The sequence below is a fragment of the Clytia hemisphaerica genome, unplaced genomic scaffold (genome assembly GCF_902728285.1).
Source record: "Clytia hemisphaerica strain Z4C2 unplaced genomic scaffold, Clytia hemisphaerica genome assembly, whole genome shotgun sequence".
Lineage (NCBI taxonomy): Eukaryota > Metazoa > Cnidaria > Hydrozoa > Leptothecata > Clytiidae > Clytia > Clytia hemisphaerica.
Window position 1 is genome coordinate 15,881 of NW_027104590.1, and position 21,625 is coordinate 37,505.

General features: G+C 36.0%; 1 protein-coding gene across 1 annotated transcript in view; it reads left to right on the forward strand.

Annotated features, from left to right (window-relative positions):
• Positions 1–5,124: 5,124 nt before the first annotated feature.
• Positions 5,125–21,625, forward strand: part of LOC136823592 (helicase ARIP4-like) — a 28,061-nt gene continuing 11,560 nt past the window's right edge. The window contains exons 1-10 of the mRNA XM_067079774.1: positions 5,125–7,060; positions 8,036–8,166; positions 9,844–9,989; positions 10,892–11,787; positions 13,199–13,336; positions 17,383–17,497; positions 18,853–19,015; positions 19,725–19,789; positions 20,772–20,940; positions 21,139–21,201. Of these exons, the coding sequence (XP_066935875.1) occupies positions 6,319–7,060; positions 8,036–8,166; positions 9,844–9,989; positions 10,892–11,787; positions 13,199–13,336; positions 17,383–17,497; positions 18,853–19,015; positions 19,725–19,789; positions 20,772–20,940; positions 21,139–21,201 (2,628 nt within the window). The 5' untranslated portion in view covers positions 5,125–6,318. The remainder of the gene's footprint in view (positions 7,061–8,035; positions 8,167–9,843; positions 9,990–10,891; positions 11,788–13,198; positions 13,337–17,382; positions 17,498–18,852; positions 19,016–19,724; positions 19,790–20,771; positions 20,941–21,138; positions 21,202–21,625) is intronic.

Sequence of the window (21,625 nt, forward strand, 5' to 3'; positions counted from 1 at the left end):
CTCAAATATAAAAAAATTAAAATTTTGTAACTTGGTCATTAGTCAAAAAAGTCATTAAAATTGATTAGCCTCTGCGATGGAGTGCAAGGCTGAAAGCCACATGAATATGGTTCATCCTATAAAAGAGAGTTCATTCTATGGTGGCCTATCTTGAAGTGAAGGAAGGTGGTTGAACAAAATGTTTTAAGCATTTTGATGTAACTGTTAAAAATTGATCCGCTATCGATCAGCAGCTTTTGATCAATTACATATCGATCAAAAATTGATTACTCATCGATCAAATTGTTAATCAACTATCGATTCGTGATTGATTATTTATCAGATTTTAGGGAGTGGTACTTTAATTGGATTAACTTTCACCTTTGTGAGATTTAATTTCTCGATTTCTCGAATTTTGCCATTTTCGCGAAATCAAAACTGATCAAAAGCAACATTTTTCGCTGATCTTGATTGGGATGTACTTTTGAATTGACAGTGTAGACCTAACTCTTCATACAAAAATTACGGGAAACGCATATTTGGACTTTGTACCCTATGCTGCACTCAAGCACTTGAGCCAAAATCCAGCAAAGGCGGGACAAAAATTAGTTTTTTGAAGTTTGCAAAAAAACCGCCACATAGAAGATCTTTCAAATTCAGTATGTGAATAGAGCAGTAAAAAATACAACTTTTCTATTTTTCCTTTTTTTTGCAAAAGTTCTAGGAATGAAAATAAAGGGATAATGATAATTGAATACTATCCATTGATGATCCGCGGCACTATCGTAAAGCTAAAATCGCTTCGCGTACTCTTCGCTTGAGTAAATGATTGACAGTGGCTCAATCCTCGGCCCGCACTAAAAATGGTAGACTAAGCTGTGATAGATCATTTTGATGGAAGTTGTTGGAATGTTTACAAGGCTCTTGGCAGAATATTGTTTGTTTTATTGTCAATGATGACAGTGCCGTTATAAATTTTGTTAGATCTGTAAGTGCACTTTATAGTTTTGATTCCCGTTGAAGAATCATATATTCTGGTTTTCATGTTATTATGAAGTTCATCAACTTGTTGTACTGTGGTGTGTTTGCCAGTCACTTGCCTGCCTCGCACTGCAGGAGTTGAGCATTAAAACTTCCAGCCTTATGGTGTCTATGATGGCTATAATGCCAGCGAAAAAGTACAAATGAATTCGATAGCTGCATCTGTTAAAGGAACTAAACTATGTTGGGATTCAATAAAATCACTTAAGAACGGTTTGAAGAAACCCGCCCCAGTCCAAGAGAAAATGATGACAAAACCGAACGGAACAAAATGTACATATCATCTGAAGAAAATGCCGAAGTATTTAAAAATCACTTCGAAAAATTGTACAACAATCAAGCTACCTTCGATCCTGAAGTATTAACGTTTCTCGACCAATGCCCTATATTGACGCAATGCGAGCAACGTCCAACAGATATCGATATCAAAAAAGCTTTACATCGTCTCAAAAACAAAGCCCCTGGTGACTCTGGACTCACACCACTCATAGTGAAATCTTGTATCCACAACCAGCAATGTTTCGTTTTACTTTGCGACATCATTCTCGAGGTTTGGGACAATGAATCTCCACCCGAATCCTGGGATACCGGTCTGCTGAAAGTTTTGCCAAAAATAGGATACCTTAGTCTACCCGGCAACTATCATGGCATCATGCTTTTGGAAGTTGCTTACAAAATCCTTGCCATACTTATCCATGATCGTTTACAGCCACTTGTCGAATCTCTAGACCATGAAGCACAATGTGGCTTCCACTCAGGAAGGGGTTGTTTAGACGCTATTTTTGCTGTGAATATGGCTATGAAAAAGCATAGAGAACATAGTAAAGAAACATGTATTTTGTTCCTTGACTTAGTCAAGGCCTTTGACCCAGTCCCTAGAGATATGTTGTGGGAAGTGTTAGAAAAATTTGGCGCACCCATCAAGCTAATTCGACTGATAAAATTACTTCATGATAATTTCAAAGTAGATTTTGAAATAGAAAATTGCAAGCATTCAATCAACTGCACCATCGGATTTAAACAAGGGGACATTCTTGGGCCTGTACTCTTCGTTGTTTACATAGCGGCTATAATGATCACTTGGCGTAAACTGCACGATCGACCCCTTTGTATGTTCAGATTTCTGTATGACAGGGAGACGAGTTACTGCCTCCGGAATTGATTTCGACTTCCCTGACTCAGAGTACGCAGATGATACAGCCGTGTTGTTCGAATCCCGCATCGATCTCGTCATCTTCATTCCTCTACTGCTTGACCATTTCAATCACTTCGGAATGGAAGTTCATGTTGGTGATATATCTTTACCCAATAAACCATCAAAAACTGAAATATTGTTTGTTTCTGCTCCAGTCAAATCGTATCACGATTCTAATACGTTTGACAATACGAATCTAACATCAATTGACTGGGGAGATGGGAAATTTATACCCGTAACCGACCGTTTTTGCTATCTTGGTAGAATCATGTCACGCGATTGTACAGACAATCTTGATATTACTAACCGTATCAAAAGAGCTAGCAATGCTTTTGGCGCTCTAAGAAAATCGATTTTCTCCAATGCAAATGTCTCCAATAAAGTCAAGGCATCTGTTTATGAAAGCTTAGTGCTTTTGATTGCTCTTTATGGATCAGAATCATGGAGTCTTACAGAGAAGTTATTCAATCTTTTACGTATGTTCCATCGTAATTGTGTCAGAGCAATGTGTAGAGTTAATATGTTACATGTCAGGCGATATAGAATCTCAAATGAGGAGTTGTTGAATGGTATTGGCTTGTTGTCTATTGATAGTTACATCACGAAAAGGCAGCTCTCATGGGCAGGGCATGTTGCTAGAATGAATTTTGAACGTCTTCCACGGAAAATGTTATCGTCATGGGTAAGGTGTAACCGCCCAAGTGGTTCACCTGAATTTACTTATGGCCGTGGTTTGAAAAAGTGTATGAATAAGGCTAATGTGCCTGTAATTAATTGGTTTGATTTGGCGCAAGATAGAATTGGCTGGAAAAGAATGGTGAATGGTATTGTTGTAATATGATATTATCTTGGTTGTTTTAATAATCTAATAAAATTTATTATGCTACTCATACTTTTCTTCCTTTGGCTAGCGCTATGATTTCCTAGGACCATTTTATTTTTATTATATCTTAGATCCAGGCCGATTCCTTTTGCTTTAGGACGGATCACTCTCTCTCTCTCATGTTATTAGATGCTGTTTTAGAGCTTTAGAGCTACACTGATTGAAGCCAATCCCCTGGTAGCATAGGGGCCTAGAAAAGCTACTACACTCATTTTTTTTACAAACATACGGTAAATTTCGGCTGAAGCATTCTCAAACCCTCTGAAAGGCTGAACAAAAAAAAGTTAAAAAACAAACAAAGTTACCGTTTTATTTAGAGAAGGGGCGTTATTGAATGGTTTGCCTTTTCTGAGGAGCATTATTAACTCGAAAGCAGGCGTTTATTCAAAGTAATACGATCGGTATGACATTTGGCGAATTCCAGAAATTTTCTTTACTTCATTAAATATCTTAGCTTGGCCCTTTTTACGCCGGACCTTATTGGCGTTATTTTTGGGCTCGTTGGTGGAATAAGGGCTGGTGTAAAAAGGGCCGGCGTAAAAAGGGCCGTTAATGTAGTCAATAGCTGATCACAATCGATATATAATCGATAACGATACGTGATCGAAGATAAGTAAATAATTGATAAGTAATCAATGCATGAACGATAAGTAATCGATGATTGTTAACAATCGATACATGATTGATAAGTAATCGATAGGTTGTATGTAGTCGATATGTGATCAATAAGTAATCAATAGCTTGGAAATAAGCGATCGCTGATCGATACTCAAGATTTTTTGAAGGTCTGATAACCTATTGATTCTATCGGTTAATCGATATCTAATCCATCGATTACTTATCGATTATTTATCGATTACTCAAGATTACCGACTATATCGATTAACTACGCCTGGTATACTATAAACCCCTTGTTGAATCTTTGTATTCTTATCCTATAAATATAACAGAACAGCAATTCAACAGAAATTTCTGTCGCGTTACTTTTCCTACTGCGTGTTACCGCATGTTACCGCGTGATACAAATCATGCATTTTATTGGATGATGGAAATTTATTTGTCACATGACAAGAAGTTCCAACTTCACATTGAAAAAAATAGAATGACAGAATGATGTTTTTTTTATGTATATGGATCATGGAAAGAATTCAGTTGATTTAAAGGTTTTGATTATTTCTTTTTCATTTCCCATGTGTACTAAAAGATTCTACAATGTTTGGGGAACTCAAATAATCCAAAAGTTTTGCAATTTTTCATGGAAAAATGTGTTGAAAAGGCAATTTCGCTTTTTAAGGTTTGTTTTTTCTTTGTGAATTTTCATCTTCAATCTTTATTAAAGATTGGATATTTTATCAATTATATTGTTTTTTCAGGGTTCAATCTAGGTTACTACTACTGGGAGACCCGTCTACTCTGTTTGTGTGGTTTCAAAGTATAGCATTCAGTTAAAACGAATAATAATATAGAAATAACAGAGAAGTATAATAACAATAACAGGGTATTTTTGTAGATACTAAATATGGTCCCAGAATTCTATTGGGTTTTAAACAATTGTTGAAATCACGTGACGTATTATTGTTTTGATTGGAAGTGCAGATTTTTTTGATATTTTTGTTTTTTCAAACAAAAACATTATTTATAAGAATGCCCATGATTATGCATGGTTCAATTTTCAATGAAACTGATTTTCATTGGTAGTCGGAATTTTCTGAAAATTGCCGAGAATGCCGGGAAAACGTTTTTTCTTGAATTTCTTGAGTTGTACTTGTCTATTTGTCACAAGTTTTGCACACTGGTGCAAAGTGGCAATAACTAAAATGTAAAGGAGCCAAATTTTCAAAAAATATCTTCCCTGCCACCTGGTCGAAAATGCTAGAAATGTGCCGGAAAAACCAGTTTTTGCAATTTTCTCAAGTTTCCATCATTAGCTTTTTCTGATATGTGTGATGATGTTATGTATTCATGTAACTTTAATCATTTTAAAATAGAACTTTAACATAAACTTTTAAAAGCGGCCGTAGCATGAAGGTAGAGCATCCAGCTACGGTGCGCAAGGTTGTGGGTTCAATCCCCAGCCGAATCATACCAAAGATTCCCAAAATGGTACTTGATGCCTCTCTGCTTGATGCTCAGCAACTAAAGAGACGGATCAAGGGTAAGTGGAGAAATCTAGGGAAAGGAGTAGCGTCCTCCCCTACCTTCGGGTAGACAGCTATACGAAAAGGTAGCCTTCGGGTCGCCCTCGACTGCGGTCGCAAACTTACTTACTTTCTTAACTTTAATCATCAGGTAGGTCCAATCAGCGTTCTGGCTTGTTTGATTGTCTAATGATGACAGTGTTTTTATTAATTTTTTTAGATCTGACAAATTGATGTTTGTGAGTGCGCTTTATAGTTTTGATTCCCAAAAGAATCAAATTCTGGTTTTCATGCTAGTAGATGCTGCTATTAGAGCTTTAGAGGTATAGCCTGCCTGACCTAACTTTTATAAATAAATTAGAAACTAAATTAAAAACTCCTGACCTTTGATAACTTCTAACGTAATATGGTATTATATTTTTTGTTCACTCAAAAATTTCTACATTTTGACATTTTTTATTGATGATTATGTCAATAATGACGTCATTTTTTTCAGATAATATGCTGTGATACCTGTGATAACTTTTGCATTGATGTCATACCAACTATAGATTTTCAATAATTTTTCAGGAAATCTCCCAGACCTGGTTTGATATCTGAGTCATGTCTCCCATCCATAAATTGTTTTCTCTAAGAATTACCATATCAAACAAAAGAAAATTAAAAAAATCAAATAGATTTAATTGGATAGATTTAATAAAGGGAAATCAAATTACAATAGCTGTATTCTTTTTCACCATTCAACAAATAGATTTATTGTAAAATGCAATGCTACTGATAAGCAAATACGTTTTTGGGTGTTAAAAGTTTGTAGAATTTGCTAAACACTGTGTCATTTTCAACTTCCACACTACTTGCACTTCTTGAAAAAAAGCAGAAGAAATTGAAAATATTTTGATAATCTGAAATTATCTTTGAACAAACAGGAACAAACCATTTCAGAATGAAAACTTGCTGTGTTGCCCTTTAAATGAGAATAAAATACCATATTGACTTACTGTTTAATGTTGAATTTTCTTTTTATTGCAGATGAGTGTAATGAATAAAGTAACTGTTAATTAATCAATTACAATAAAAAAACAATGTCCTCTCAAAATTTGAAACGCCAAGCTGAAGAATGCTTGGAAGAGGTAGAAAACCAACCAAAGCGGAATATGACAGAACATCCTTACACAGTCGTACCAGGACCTTCAAATGAGTATTCCATAGAAGATCACTGGGATGAGGAAAACGAAAGTGAAAGTGAATTAGAAGAAGGAGAAGACCATGAAAAAGATGAAGATTCTGACATGGCTCATGAAACAGTGAATATTGAAGATGATAGTTATTTGTCATTCTCTGACAATGAAATTACAGAAGAACGTATTTCATCAAAACCTACCACTACCACAACAAATGTGAACACTCAAAAGAAATTGAAGAAGAAACATAAGAAGAAAAACCCAAACATGCGTAAAAATATTAGAAATGTATTGACTGACACTCAGTTAGATTCTGCAACACAGAAACTAAGAGAACAAGAACTAGACCGTTTAATGCGCTTGGGTATGATTGGAAACAAGTCTGTTGTTGTGCCACCAATGGTAAACAGATCACCAGTTATTGTAAAACCAACAACTAAACCAAAGCAAGCTACAAAACCATCAGATGTTATTTGCTTATCAAGTAGTGATGAAGATTCACATGAACCTGAAGGGGAGAGCATACCATCAACATCATCGGCAACCAGAGCTGACCGGAAAGAGATTTTTGTTTTGAGCTCTGACAGTGATGAGGAAGAAATGGAAGATGATGGAGCATTGGCTAACCATCACACTGATCTAGGTAACCTTGCTATAAATTCTACTTCAATGCTTAAAATTCCTTCTGTCTCAGACTTATTTTCATCTTTAAAGGGGAATTAACGTTTCAAAATTGTCAACAAATAAATTACAGATTCAAATAGAGCTCATTGAGACAATTTCAAATACATATGGTTTATAGGGCTTTACTCTTCTACATCCGGAATAAGAGTTGTTTGAAAATTCCCTTGCGTTGCTATGGATACGAAAAATGTGACATAGCACATGCTCTGTGTTTCTCTTTTTTATAACGGAAGAGTGGTGAATGATGATTTAAAATGCAGTTTTTGAGTTTCTTTTTACCGTTAGAAAGTTCACTGCACCTTTGGAATACTAACTAGACTCTCCTAGTATTATTTCTTCAACGTTTTGCTATAACTACTCTAAAAAAGATTAATTTCTTATGTTTTTTATCCCTTTTACAACCAAATAGAGTGTAACAGTAAGAATAGTTGGAGCGCATTTGACGTCACAAAATCAACAGAGGGGGAGTTTTTCTCCATTGTAGAGTCAAAATTGTGAGAAATTAAAGATTGAACAACTCAATGAATAAAAGACATTATGAAGTGGTTCTTTTTTTGTTCGATCACATTTTTCTTCCTCTTTAATAAGGTTTCGAAAAAAAAATCAATCAAATTAATTCCCCTTTAAAAGCACTTTATCTCAAAATTCTGTAGGATTACAGCCTTTAACAAATAGGGCTGATTAATTTTGTATGGCTCATTTTCGGTTTGATATAAAACCCTCTGAGGAGCTGATACTCTTTAATTGTAGTCACATTAATTTGATCAACCAGCCTTCAGGAACAGATCTCAGTCAAATCAAGCCAGCCAATCAGTCAATATGTGACTTTAGCCAAATTTACATTCTGGTTTGTAAAATACCAGTTTTAAGTTATTTATAAGGGTCTTAAAAAAAAGAAAATCATCTGTATCAAAAATTATTTTGATTTTACCAGGTCTTCACACCAGAGACACTTTCAACAAGCCAGAGGCTGATGGGCGTGTGTGGATCAACTTGAACAAGAAAGAATTTGAAGAGAAAGTCTTCCTATCAAAACACATCTCGCAAATATTGAAACCACATCAGGTTGGTACTACTTCCAAAGTGAATAAACTGAAGTGAAGAGCACAAATTCAGTGGTTGGTCAGGGGTGGTTTTATTGGGTCTGATCTTACCATAAGAGCTGTATTAAGAAACTGAAATTCTACTATGGTGTTTCTGTTTTTCTAAATTCAAACCTTTGCACAATGTTTTCAACTTTCGATTTTTTCAAAAGATCTTTTAACACACACACAACTTTTACAGACAGCTTTTACCTTTTAACCTTTTTTTGGACCTACCTCCGGGTACCCCGGTGGAGGTCCTTTAAATTAACCCATGTCCGTCCGTCCGTTCGTTCGTTCGTCTGTTGCCAGCTTTTCTCAGGATTGGCTCATTAGTTTTTTTTGATTTTTGGCACAATGATGCAAAATGGTAATGCCCAAAATGTGACGGAGCCCGATTTTAGAAAAAAAATTATTTCCGGCCGAAAATGCCGGAAATATGCCGGAAAAACCGGTTTTTTGGCATTTTCTCAAGATTTCATCATTAGTTTTTTCTGATTTTTTGCACAAAGATGCGTATTAGCAATGCCCAAAACTTGGCCGAGTCCAATTTTTGAGAAAAAATTTTTTCCGGTCGAAAATGCCGGAAATATGCCGGAAATCGCCATTTTTGCAGATTTTCATCGGACTTTTTCCTTATATTTCGTTGTTTTTTCACACAAAAACATCATTATTGCAATGCCCACCATGAGCATGGTTCAATCGTCAATAGAACTGAGTTTTGAAGCCGGAACTGTCTAAAATCGCCGGTGCAGCCCCATTTTCGCCGGAAAAACGGTATTTCTTGATTTCTCGAGCTGTACTTTATATTTTTTTATGAAATTTTGCACACTGATGCAAAATGATAATACCTAAAATGTGATGGAGCCCGATTTTGGAAAAAAAATTTTCCGGCTGAAAATGCCGGAAATATGCCGGAAAAACAGGTTTTTTTTTGGCATTTTCTCGAGATTTTATCATTAGTTTTTTTCTGATTTTTTGCTCAAAGATGCGTATTAACAATGCCCAAAACATGGCCGAGTCCGATTTTTGAGAAAATTTTTTTTCCGGCCGAAAATACCGGAAATATGCCGGAAAAACTGTTTATTTGGCATTTTCTTGAGATTTTATCATTAGTTTTTTCTGATTTTTTGCTCAAAGATGCCTGATAACAATGCCCAAAACATGGCCGAGTCCGATTTGTGATAAAACATTTTTTCAGGCCGAAAATGCCGTAAATATGCCGAAAAAACTGTTTTTTTTGGGATTTTCTCGAGATTTTATCACTAGTTTTTGCTGATTTTTTGCTCAAAGATGTGTATTAACATTGCCCAAATCATTGCTGAGTCCGATTTTTGAGAAAAAGATTTTTCCGGCCGGAAATATGCCGGAAATCGCCGTTTTTGCAGATTTGAATTGGGCTTTTTCCATACATTACTTTTTACTAAACCCCTCCCCCCATCAACAATCAATGATGACATTTAATGCATTTTCGCTAAGCGCTATATTTTCTTAATGATTTTTTTTCTCCTTATTGCTATCTAAGTTTCATCATCAGGTAGGTCCATTCAGCATGTTGCTTGTTAGTTCTGAGAACTTTGTTCTAGGATGTTCAGCGCTTGGCTATGGTGTCATTTCTTGCACTCTTTTAACATATTCTTCTTTTTTCTTGTTCAACCAGATTGGTGGATTACGTTTCATGTTTGATAATCTGATAGAATCAGTGAATGAATTTCGGCCAAACCGTGGAAATGGTTGTATTTTGGCGCATGCAATGGGTTTGGGCAAAACTATACAGACCATCACTTTTATCAACCTTTTCTTAAAGTAAGTTCAATAGAAGAGAAAGCTTAAGCTAAGTGAGGAATAAGCATAAGGTAATTTTATTTTATGTAGACAAGATTTGACACTAATCACAATAGAGATGACCTCCAGGGTGTTATGCAGATGTATTTCTTTGTGTGTCTGAGTAGGGGTATAATACACGTTTTCTTTCAAAATTAGTAACTAATAAAGAATAATGAGTTGTTCAGAGTTGTTCTGAATGTTTACTCTGATAAAGCGAATTAAAGTCTGTCCAGGTATAATTGGCAGTGGAAACAAGAATGCCTGTAACTTTAGATAGTCAAATATAATTGCGAAAATTGTTTTTGCTTGGTTTAGAGAATCAAAAGCGCTATTATTGAATTTATTTTTGATTGAAAAACTCGCGATATTTAGCGGTTAAATTTGCGATTGCAAAAATTGAGCTTTTTTTCTACTTATGCTACAACGTTCATTTTTACACAAGTGGTACTTTAGGTTAAGAAGGTTGTCAAATTTCAAGGCAAACAAGAAAGTCCTTGATATTTCACAGAAAAGTGCTAGCAAGGGATATTTCGGGTCCCATATCTTCCGAAGGGCTTTTCCGTTTGCCTTGAAACTTCACAACCTTTTTAACCTAAGGTTGAACTACCACTGGTGTAAAAACGAACGTTGTAGCATAAGTAGAAAAAAAGCTCAATTTTTGCAATCGCAAATTTAACCGCTAAAAATCGCAAATTTTTCAATCAAAAATGCATTCAAATATAGCCCTTTTCATTCTCTAAAACAAGCAAAAAAAAATTTCGAAATTATATTGGACTATTAAAAGTTACAGGCATTCTTGTTTCCACTGCCAATTATATCTGGATACACTTTAATTGAATGGTAAAAATTCTTTGAGATCAAAGGATTTTTTTTCTCCATAGATGTACACCAGCTGATCGAGTACTTTGTGTAGTTCCTGTTAACACCATACAAAACTGGTCGCACGAGTTTAATAAGTGGATCCCTAAACGACCACAATCTACAAAAGTTGAAACTGATATATTGCAAAATAATGTTGCAAAGGGTACTTCACCACAACGACAGCAAAAATCTAAAGGATCGTCAAAGAATAAAACTGACTTAACTGTCCAGCCAGCTCAAAACGAGAACACTAATATGGAAGTCCATGAATCAATGGCAATTCTTACTGGTAAATCTATATCACCAAAAATGCAAAATAACCAACTTGCTCAGTTCAATCTGACAAGTGTGGATATGCAAGGGCCTAATGGAGCAGTTTCCAGTCCCCAGTCAGTCCTAGGAGAATTTAGTTCAAACAATACATCAGGTTGTGCGAATAATCTGAATTCTATAGTTACTACAGGCAAAGGTTCACAGCAAACAATTGATTCAGACCAAATTATCGATCAAGAATCTATTAGCCAACAGTCAATAAACAGTGCGGTGAATAGTCTACCAAAAGAGACTGAACACCAGTCACTTTCTACTGACACCAATGACTTATTCAGCTTATTAGGCTGTCCTTCTACCGAAAATGCACTTGCACAGAACTCTGAACAATCTGGTTTTAAAACAAACCTAAGCAATGGGCAACCAAAAGACACTTTTACTGATTTCAGTACTATTAAAACACTGTTGGATGATATGGTGAATTTTGTTGGTGAAAATGAGAAAGTTGCCAAACAATATGATGATTCTGGTATGGTTGTAGATCCTCTCAATACTGGTGAAGATGAAGATGTTGACCGCTATCGAGATTTTGATGTTTATCTGATTGATGCACAAAAGACGTGGCCGGACCGGATTAATACTATAGGTAGGTTCAGAAGTATAATTTATCTCAGACACATGAAATTGCAAAAATATTTCTCGGTTTCACTTATAAGCAGACACTTGTAAAATTCAGTTTTCTGCTCTCAAAACAACCTTAACAGGCTTTTATTTCTCAATTTTGAAATCCCCTCATAAATGTTACTTCATTAAGAATACCTGGAAAGAAGAGATTAAGTTAAAAAGGCCGCTTGAAGCCGTTTTGATAAAAAACAGTTGCATTTTTGGCATAAAATCTTGGAAATTGCAAATGGTGTCGTGGATATAAACTTTTAGCAAGTAGTTCAACCATCGAGCCACCAATTAGCGTTACCTTTGCACCCTTCATTTTACGAAATTACGCTTTTAAGGCTTAATTAAACGGATATTGATATTATATCTTGATACTATTGGCACCAATGGTCTATTTAAAAGAAATATTACAGTGAATCACTGTTTGAAATTTCCCTGTAAAAAAGAATTTTCTTTAAAGAGCTATTTGAGAGAAGCCATTATTAGAGCTTTAACGGGTTATAGAAATGAAATTTTCACTCGTTCAAAAACGAAAACTGATTTCTACAAAACAACATTGTGCGGAAAGTTTTGGCCTAAAATTTCGAAGATAATAGAGGATATTTCCCTATTTTACGTTTTAAAAAGGAAATGCAGTAGAGTAACCATCAGCGAATTTATGTACGCGTACTTTTCTGCAACGGGGGATGGTTAGCTTTCGATTTGTCTAGACCCTGGATTAACTGAGGACGACGATAAAACAATATTTTAACCGTCCTTGATTTTGCAGGTCAGAATTGCGGGTTTTTCCAAATTATTTCAGTCACTCTATCGTCAGCAAAAATGCAAATACATAAACTTGCTATTATTTCGTCTTTAATTCTGAATAAAACTTCTGAATGTACAGTAGTAGTTTTATGATCAAGGATTTCTTTAAATTCTTTAAAAGGTTGTAGCTCCCATCTTAGGCAATGATCTCCAAATAAGGAGCTGTGATCTGAAGATTGAGACTTAGCATTTTTGACTCGTTCAAGAATGTGTCCTCGGGTTTAAAACTCGACCACTCGACCACGTGTATCACGGGCTTTATTTATACGTTACTGTTGAATACCTGGCGCTATCAGTAAGCATAAAAAGCCGACAATACACCTTTTCGACCGTAGTCGCGCGATCAGGCGCGTGCCACTTAATTATTAAATTATCCCCCTAAACTTGATCTAATCCTTTGTTTTACACCTTTTTCTATTGTCCTATATTGTGCGAAAAAGAGACTGGGACGGTTTTTGGGTAGTAAAAGGAACAAAAAATACCCACGCGGCAATTGGCGGCTACGGTTGAATAGGTGTATACGCAAAGAACGAGGTTGGTTTTAAAACTAACTATTTCATTTCTGTTTTCTTTCATAGATTCGTGGGTTGAAAATGGGGGTGTGTTGCTGATTGGCTATGAAATGTATCGAATGTTAGCATCTGGCATTAAATTCCCAAAGCTGAAAGGACGCAAAGGAAAAATCCTGCTAGAAGACAAACGAGATCTCAAAAAAGGTGATTTTTATTTTCTCTTTTCCTTTTTGAAACCTACCTGGAGGTCCTATAAATTAACCTATGTTCGTGTTCGTGCGTTCGTTACCAGCTTTCTAGAGATTGGCTCTTCAAATTTTCTGATTTTTGGCACAAAGGTGCACGCCTATAAACCCTCGAATGTGACGGAGGCCGATTTGATAAAAAACTTTTTTGGGCATGTAGACTAATTACTAACTACTAATATAAAAACCCAATAATTTTGTATTGAAATAAAATCTACAGTACACTACATTGCCTTGAGATTGGTTAAGTTTATACCGCAATATTTTAAGATAGAAGAATTGATTTCCTTCAAACCATTTTTTCAAAATGTTTATCAAGCTTCTCTAGGCAATACGCGCCGTGGTCTGAACAATCCAGTCCAAGCTTTTCGAATATTGGTATAGCAAGTCAAATAAATAAGCGGGCTGAAGATCAAATGCAAGCTCAATAGGGCAGGATTGATTCTAAATACCCAGTCTGGTTTGTTGATTGCACTGATGTTTATCATATTAACAAAGACGGTCGGTACCAAAAAGATGCAGTTCCATACATTCACTTTGAGTACGTCCTTAAAGGGACATAACAGTACTTGCGAAATTTGTAAACAAACCGTATGCAGCGGATACAAAATCAAAACAAATGTCACATGTCAAAATAAAAAATCAAACCAAATATGGCTAATTCTAATTGTTCAATTGTTTTACAAGTTTGTTTTGGACACGTGATTTTAATTGTTCTCTTTAATGACACGTGATTCGAACAATGTTTACATTTAACTACTTTAATGTCCCTTTAATGCCACGTTTTAGAACAATCATCAAGTCTAACTCTTCTGCATTTCTGCCGTGTAAGCCGTTCAAACTTCGAATACGCTCCTCGCTCCGGTCACGGCATTGGAGTGTCTTTTTCCCTAGTATCATGATGATGCTACAAGAAATTATTCTCAGTGCTGAAATGTAACTCAACGTCGCCCGACTTGTAAACATAGTATTATTTCTGAGTAAGGTATTACTGACTTCTCCGATAAAGAACAGGCAGCATAACACGATAATGTCAACAACAGCCACCAATACAAAAACGTAAGCCAATTTCTTCCCTGTCACTATTGAGTGATATCGTAGAGAAAATTTCACAGCAATCCATCTGTCTACTGATATTAATACTGTACTTATGACTGATAAGGAACCCAATACGTGTCGCAAGAAAGTCATAAAAGTCAGAAAGCCTTTGTTCGGATATTGATCGTCTCGTCGGACACCATCTGAAGCGAGTATAATAGCTGTTAAGACTTGGAAGGACTCAATGATGGATTCTAAACGTATCAACTGATACTGATTGTCTCTCAGACGTTTCTTATGAATAATAAACTGTACTGCCAACTGCAATAACAGGGCAACGGATTGGGCAGTCAGGAATGCAATGGCAAAATTAACGTTGTAACTTTTACTATCATCATCTTTCAAAATTTGATTAGTTTTTGTGATATTTGGATGGCTTGAATTATTGTTCATTGTTGCGTCGAGTTTGGTCAACGGATCAATTCAAGAGTGTCGCCGACTCCTTTCTTGCTTATTCCCTCGCTCAAAGTATATATGATTGTTTTGTTCTTTCAATGTCGAGCGATGTCAGTCAGGAAGAAAAGACAATTTTTGCCTGCAGGTTGTCACCAAAGTGGCATGAATAGCAGAATAAAATGAGTGTTCTTTTAATGTCGAAACTTTCTCACTGCTTCAAATTTCAAATAGCCCTTGATGACACTAATGAACAAATATATAAATGAACAAATTTTCCCCAGACTACCCAAAGTCTTTATACCAATTTTAAAACATTTTCTCTAAATTTTTTTCTGTTCCTCTACACTAAAGTTTTTATCTGTGTTTTTATACCTTTATCCGCCCCCATATACACGTTTTTTTTTAAGAACAAATTATAGAAGAGCAAAAGGCTTCGATGGCCAAGATTTGGTATCCCTAAATATTAGGGAACAAGTTATAAGGCTTCGCGGACTCGAAAACACCCAATTTATTAGAGAAATGGACAGAAATTCTCAAAAATGGTGAAAATAAGAACAATTTAAGAACATCTTTAGGCTTGAAACTCAAAAAGTTATATCGCTATGAATGCCCCGCGAACGCATTCATAATGGAGAATGAACGTTTGAAGGCCGCATTCCACCAGATAGTTTTACTGAAACGCTATCCAAAAAGTGCACAGCTAGAGATTTCTATTCGCTGAGCGCTTGTCTCGTTCCTTTGAAACCATTGCGAGCAGCACAACATAAAAAATATTTTTACACAAGAAAAAACAAACACGAAAATCAAATGTTTTTCTTCTCTCTGATTGGCTGATAAAAAAGAAACTAGGGTACAGCTTAGCGCACACAGTAAAATATCTTGATATTCCTAAAACTACCAAAAGGTATATCACCGTCTATCAAGAGTTATTGATCTGATTCTTATAAACTAGATGCCTATAAGAAAACTAAATAGGCTCATATTATGTGTTTTTAATGCCTCTTTATCCGCCCCCATATACACGTGTTTTTTTTTGGAACAAACTATACAAGAACAAAAGGCTTCGATGGCCAAAATATGGTATCCCTGAATATTAAGAACAAGTTAAGAACATTTTAAGGCTTCGTGGGCTCGAAAACACCCAATTTCTTAAGGAAATGGACAAAAATACAAAAATGGTGAAATAAGAACATTTTAAGAACATTTTTAGGCTTGAAACTCAAAAAGTTAAGAACATTTTTGGTGAGTATCACACCAGCTGTAAAATTTAACAACTATTGTTTCTGTTGGACAATGAATAATGTATAGGATAAAAGACTGATGTATTTTCAGAAGAAGCTTTCCGCTTTCCGCTTTCCGCTTTCTGCTTTCCGCTTTCTTCTGATTTTAATGGTTTTTTTTTAGAATTTTGAAAGCTTTTAGTTAAAGGGGAACTAAACATTTTTTGAGGTCATGCTTTTTTGTCTCCAAGTATTACACAGTATAACTTCGAAAAAATATAATTTCCACTCTCAATTGTCTTTCCTATTTTGTATAGAACCCTTTTTAAATAAAGCGTATAATTTGTTTAAAATGACTTTTTATGAATTTTGTGTATGTTCATCGACTTTAATTCTTAGGGGCTTATATTTCGGGGACACCTCTTTCATACCAAAAGATACCTATGTTTTTTGTAGTGGATTCTAATGATATAACGACATCACGACTGCATCATTAGATAAAAAGCTAAAGTGTGAGAAAAATAGGAAATTGGATCTGTTTTTAATGAATTTCTCGCCAATTTTCTCGAAGTAACTTGATATCATCGTAAGGAAAATTTCTCAGACTGCAAGGGGGTACAAGTTAGTGTAAAATTTGTTACTTCACACTGAAAGTTCAAGAGTAATGGATCAAAAACAAAAAATACCAATCCACTTTTAAAAACATAGCCATATAGAAACCAGTCTTCTTCGCATGACGAGTGGTTTTTTTCTGAACTTTTTCTAATTACCTAATTAAATCTAAAACAAAGGAGTCCTCAATAACAATAGAAACTACTTTATTAAACGAATAGGCAAGTATTCAACGGCCTTGAAATTTGTATGATCTGAAATTAACACAAATTGTTCTTCTTTTCACGGCTGGTTTTAATTAAGGGGGTTTTTATTAACACAAAATTTTTTAATTCGTGTTAATAAAATGACTAGTAATATTCGTGTAATGAGGTATCAGAACACTGGATAATCAGAGAAGCGCTTTTCTATTTTTTCCATTTCTCTGGTTATGGAGACTCCACTCTGTTTGCATTGTCTTAAGAATATCAATTACATAAGTGTTCCCGTTTCATATCATTTCATATCAAACACATGTTTCATATTAGGTGTCTGCCTATTGCTATATTGTTCTGAACAATCTTGGTCGACATCCGTGTCAAGTCAATGTGAAAAAGCTTGTAAATCAAAATTGAGTCAGCAAACGATATCACTCTTATGTAAAAACCTTTAATGGTACATTTTTTCATTGTTATTGCAGCAATGAAAGAAGCTATATGTGACCCAGGACCAGACTTGGTGGTATGTGACGAAGGACACCGTATTCGAAACTATCAATCAGGCATTTCACAATCGTTGAAAAGTATCAACACAAGGTAAGAAGTAGCCTCCCAATGGGCACAAACGTCTTTTGGACGTCTAATGTACGTTTCTAGGACGTCCAAAGGTCTTAGAAGCCGTCCATTGAATGTCCATAAGACGTTGCGTGCCCATAAGGCTGTAAAAAATTCTTCTTCGCTGACTTAAAAGATAATGCGAAATATCAAAATATCAAAACACGCCCGTGGAGGGGGTATTACAGGCTATGTAAGAAGAGGGTGTGCCCTTTTAGTACTGTCTCAAATTAGAGACCGTGGCGTGACGGTAAGGCATTTAGTTGCGTTCTTCTCAAGGTTATGGGTTGAACGCCGGTCAAGTCACACGAAAAGCTTGAATAATAGTACTTGATGCCTCTCTGCCTGCTTAAATGCTCAGCAACTAAAGAAAAAGGTCAAGTAGACCGGCTGTCCTCTCCCCTACCTTCGGTTAGGCAGTACCTATGTATCTGTGTTTTTCTGCGGCGGAGACGGTAAGGTTTTAATTTGTCCACAACCTGACTGACTGAAGACTACGGTAAATTAGCGTTTTTACCGTCCTCGTTTTTGCGGCTCAAAACTGCGGGTTATTCTGGGTTATTCCAAATCGCTTCAGTCACTTTCCCGTCCTCAAAAGTGCAAATACATAAACTGGCTAGTCATAGGAGAAGAGAGCCTTCTTACTCAGGTCGCCCTGATTTTGAACAGCTCTCGTTTACAAAAATTTGATTTTTTGCTCACATTAGCAGTATTGCAATTTTTCCGTCTGTAGACGGATATATCCGTCCAGTTGAGATACAAGTATATCATTTCCGTTTTGCCAGTAAGAGGGTTTTTGGTTCAAATGACCATATAATCCTTAGGGTCCATATTCACAAAAACCTAGTTGCAACACTGCATTAGACATGAGAAGAGAATATTAAATCTAGTGACGACTTCTGTATTTTTTGAAGGCTAGAGTCGAATTGTTCGTGATGCAAACGAGTGTCGTTCAAAAACTAGGGGAATGACATACACTCTATAATTCTGACCTCTTAGAACTTCATTTAACTTATCTTCTTCCATTTGTTTAAATAGCATTTTTAAACGTAAAAGAAAGAGCAAGCTGCACAACAAAATGTCTACTTTGTTAGTATAAGATGCGCCTCCGGTCAATACTATAAAAGGAATATCTTGTGCTAATTTACCGTCTTCCTCAGCCAATCAGGATCTAGTCAAATTAGAACGTTACCGTCTCTGTCGCCTCAGAAAAAGGCAGACATAGACTCGGTAATGTATACTTTGTCCGCATAAGAGGCGCGCCTCCTGTCAATACCATAAAAACGAATATCTTTTAAATCAATTTAGATAAATTAAGCATTTCATTCCTTATTCAGCAAACGTCTTGTATTGACTGGTTACCCTCTACAAAACAATCTGATCGAATACTGGTGTATGGTGGACTTTGTGCGACCTGATTACTTGGGCACGCGACAAGAATTTGCTAACATGTTTGAACGTCCCATACTGAATGGACAGTGCGTTGACAGTACCACAGCCGTAAGAGATTTTCTATTTCGATTCTGTAACTGTAAAGTTTACAAGCGACTGAAAATTGGTAAAAACGATTCTAAAGGAGCTTGAATAGTGGAGCTAAACGAACGAATATTCTTTTTTGTAACATTTCTTCATGGTTTCAGCCCCTACTTAAAATAAGGAGGACGTGAATCTTAGGTAAAATTTTAAGGGTGGGGGAGGTGTAATAACACATAATTTGTAATAAACGCCACAGTTGCAATACCTGCTGTTCTTTGTAATACGAATTGCTTACACACTATGTAATAAAATATAAATTTAAATGCCATAAAAATGGCTTCGTTAAAAGCCCTGTAAATTGCTGCACTAAACAATTAAAGCAGAAAATTGAAGATTTAAAATTTCCCTTTATTGTAAAGTGCGGCAGGTGTTATTACAAAGCGTGTTGATTTTTATCACAAAACTTGCCAAGTTCTATTACAAAGTGCGTTAGTACAGCCCCCTCTAGCTCTATGTTCCAATGATCTAATATTGAAGAAAAATCAAATTCTCGAAAACATAAAATTAAAGGGGTACTTTAGAAAAGAAAAAGAAGATTTAAAGGGGGGATTAGGAAATAAGGGCACAGTACAAATTGAATTGCAAATTGAGGAGGGAGAAATGGATAAGGGGTAATTTGCTGTTTAAGGGGGGACTGGAAAACATGGAAGAGTTAAATTCCCTTTTCTTTCAGGACAAACGTTTGATGCGCGAACGAGCGCATGTCTTATTCAGTCTACTGCAAGGTTTCGTGCAAAGGTAAGATTGAAATTTCTTTCTTTCTCCTTTGGAACATCAAATATGCTCACCCGTAGCATCCATAGCAGTATTTGTTCTACAATCATGGTCGAAATCTATTGAGAATTAAGCTTTTTTCCTCGTTTTTCGAAATTTGGAGTTCGGGCGAGAAAATCGATTTTAGGCCATCTCTCAAATTTAATCGGATATTTCAATTTGGCTCTGGTTTATAGACCCCCAGGCTATATTGTGAGCCTTATTGGACCATTTTTGAACTTTTGGATCCTCAAGTCTTAAGTCTCATGTTAAAACTCAGAGTTAAAACTCTACCCTTCCAACCTACTTTAGAGCACTTACAAATCGATTATGGTTTCAAAACTTCCCGGTGGATTTCCCTTTTTTCTCAAATATTACGACCATGATTGTAGAGCATGTTGATAAAGAAAAAGAAAAAAGATCCAGGAATGATAATAGATAGTGATCTAACCTTTGAAGCGCATATATTTAGCAAAATCTCAAAATCCTCTTTGTCGAGGATAGTCAATCATCGAGGACGTCCTTTGAAAAGCTACAAGGTTGCTACAGAAATGAAATATGGTTCTGTAAAAACATACTCGCGCGGTTATGACAGTCATGTGGCCTTACTGCTGATCATTGAGTTTAAAGCCTGAAGGGCTAGAGTAGAATCTCTAACCTTTCCCAGGCAAGAAAAAGTGAAGCAACTTATTTCCCATCCAGGACGCACCTAGAACACGCCGCAATCATGACGGCGGATTGTATCTAACGGTTCTTTACTTTTGAGGACTGCATTTTTTGAAATTTAGTGATAGATTTTACTTTCAATCCAGCGTTTGTGTAAAAGCCACGCGCGGGCGTGCTGAAGTCAGGAGTGTCGAGTCTAGCTCTTCGGGCTTGGAAGTCAATGCTGCTTATACTAATCGTGCAAGGTGATTTTTTCATTCATCAAAACATTAACTCTTTTTTTTACATACCATAATTGTAGGCGTGGTCACAAAGTGTTTAAATCCATTCTACCCGATAAGTATGAACACGTGATCATGGTGCGCATGTCACCAGCACAAAAAGCATTGTATCAGAGGCTAGTGGAACTGACCAGGGAAGCGTATTCTGATAGCCTGAATCCCATCAAAACGTTTCATCTTTGTTGTAAGGTAAGTAGTGGTCCAAATTTCATCAGTTCGCTGGTTATCCCTTTGCATTTTTTTCACACGTACGCAGATGTAAGTAAAGTTTAACGTAGACAACGAAGGATCTGCTTTGTATAGCAGAACACGAAGTATTTAAAGTGAGAATGAATGAAGACCGCTAGATTCTCAATTTCATTAATGAATCATCCTCTTCTCAAACAGATTTGGAACCACCCAGATATTCTCTACAAAGCTATGCAAGCTGCAAGCAATGGAACAGCTATGGTATGAAATCATTGATCTCTAACTACTCCATTGGATTGGGCCATTCCATTTTATATCCATACAGGGGGGGTGGACGAACATTTCTAGGGAGTAATCGGAGAAGAATTTCCAGGGACGTAAAAGAGTTTTTTTTTTTTATTTCCAGGCGGTAAAAGTCTGATTTTAGCTCGTCCAACCTTACTTTTAAGGTATGAAAAGAATTTTTCCAAGGGTATTTTGCAAGTCTTTTTGTTTTACACACATTTCTAAAAATCTTTTTTTGCCTTGGAATGGCTCTTCCATCCCATGTATGGAAATTTAATGGAACAGCTCATTGACTAGATTCTTATGATAACGCTTTCCAGTTTTAAAGCCAGTTAGTCTGCAAGGTTGACAGCAACGTGTCTCTCATCTTTTTCTCATAAATCAGTGCTCAAAGTTTTTC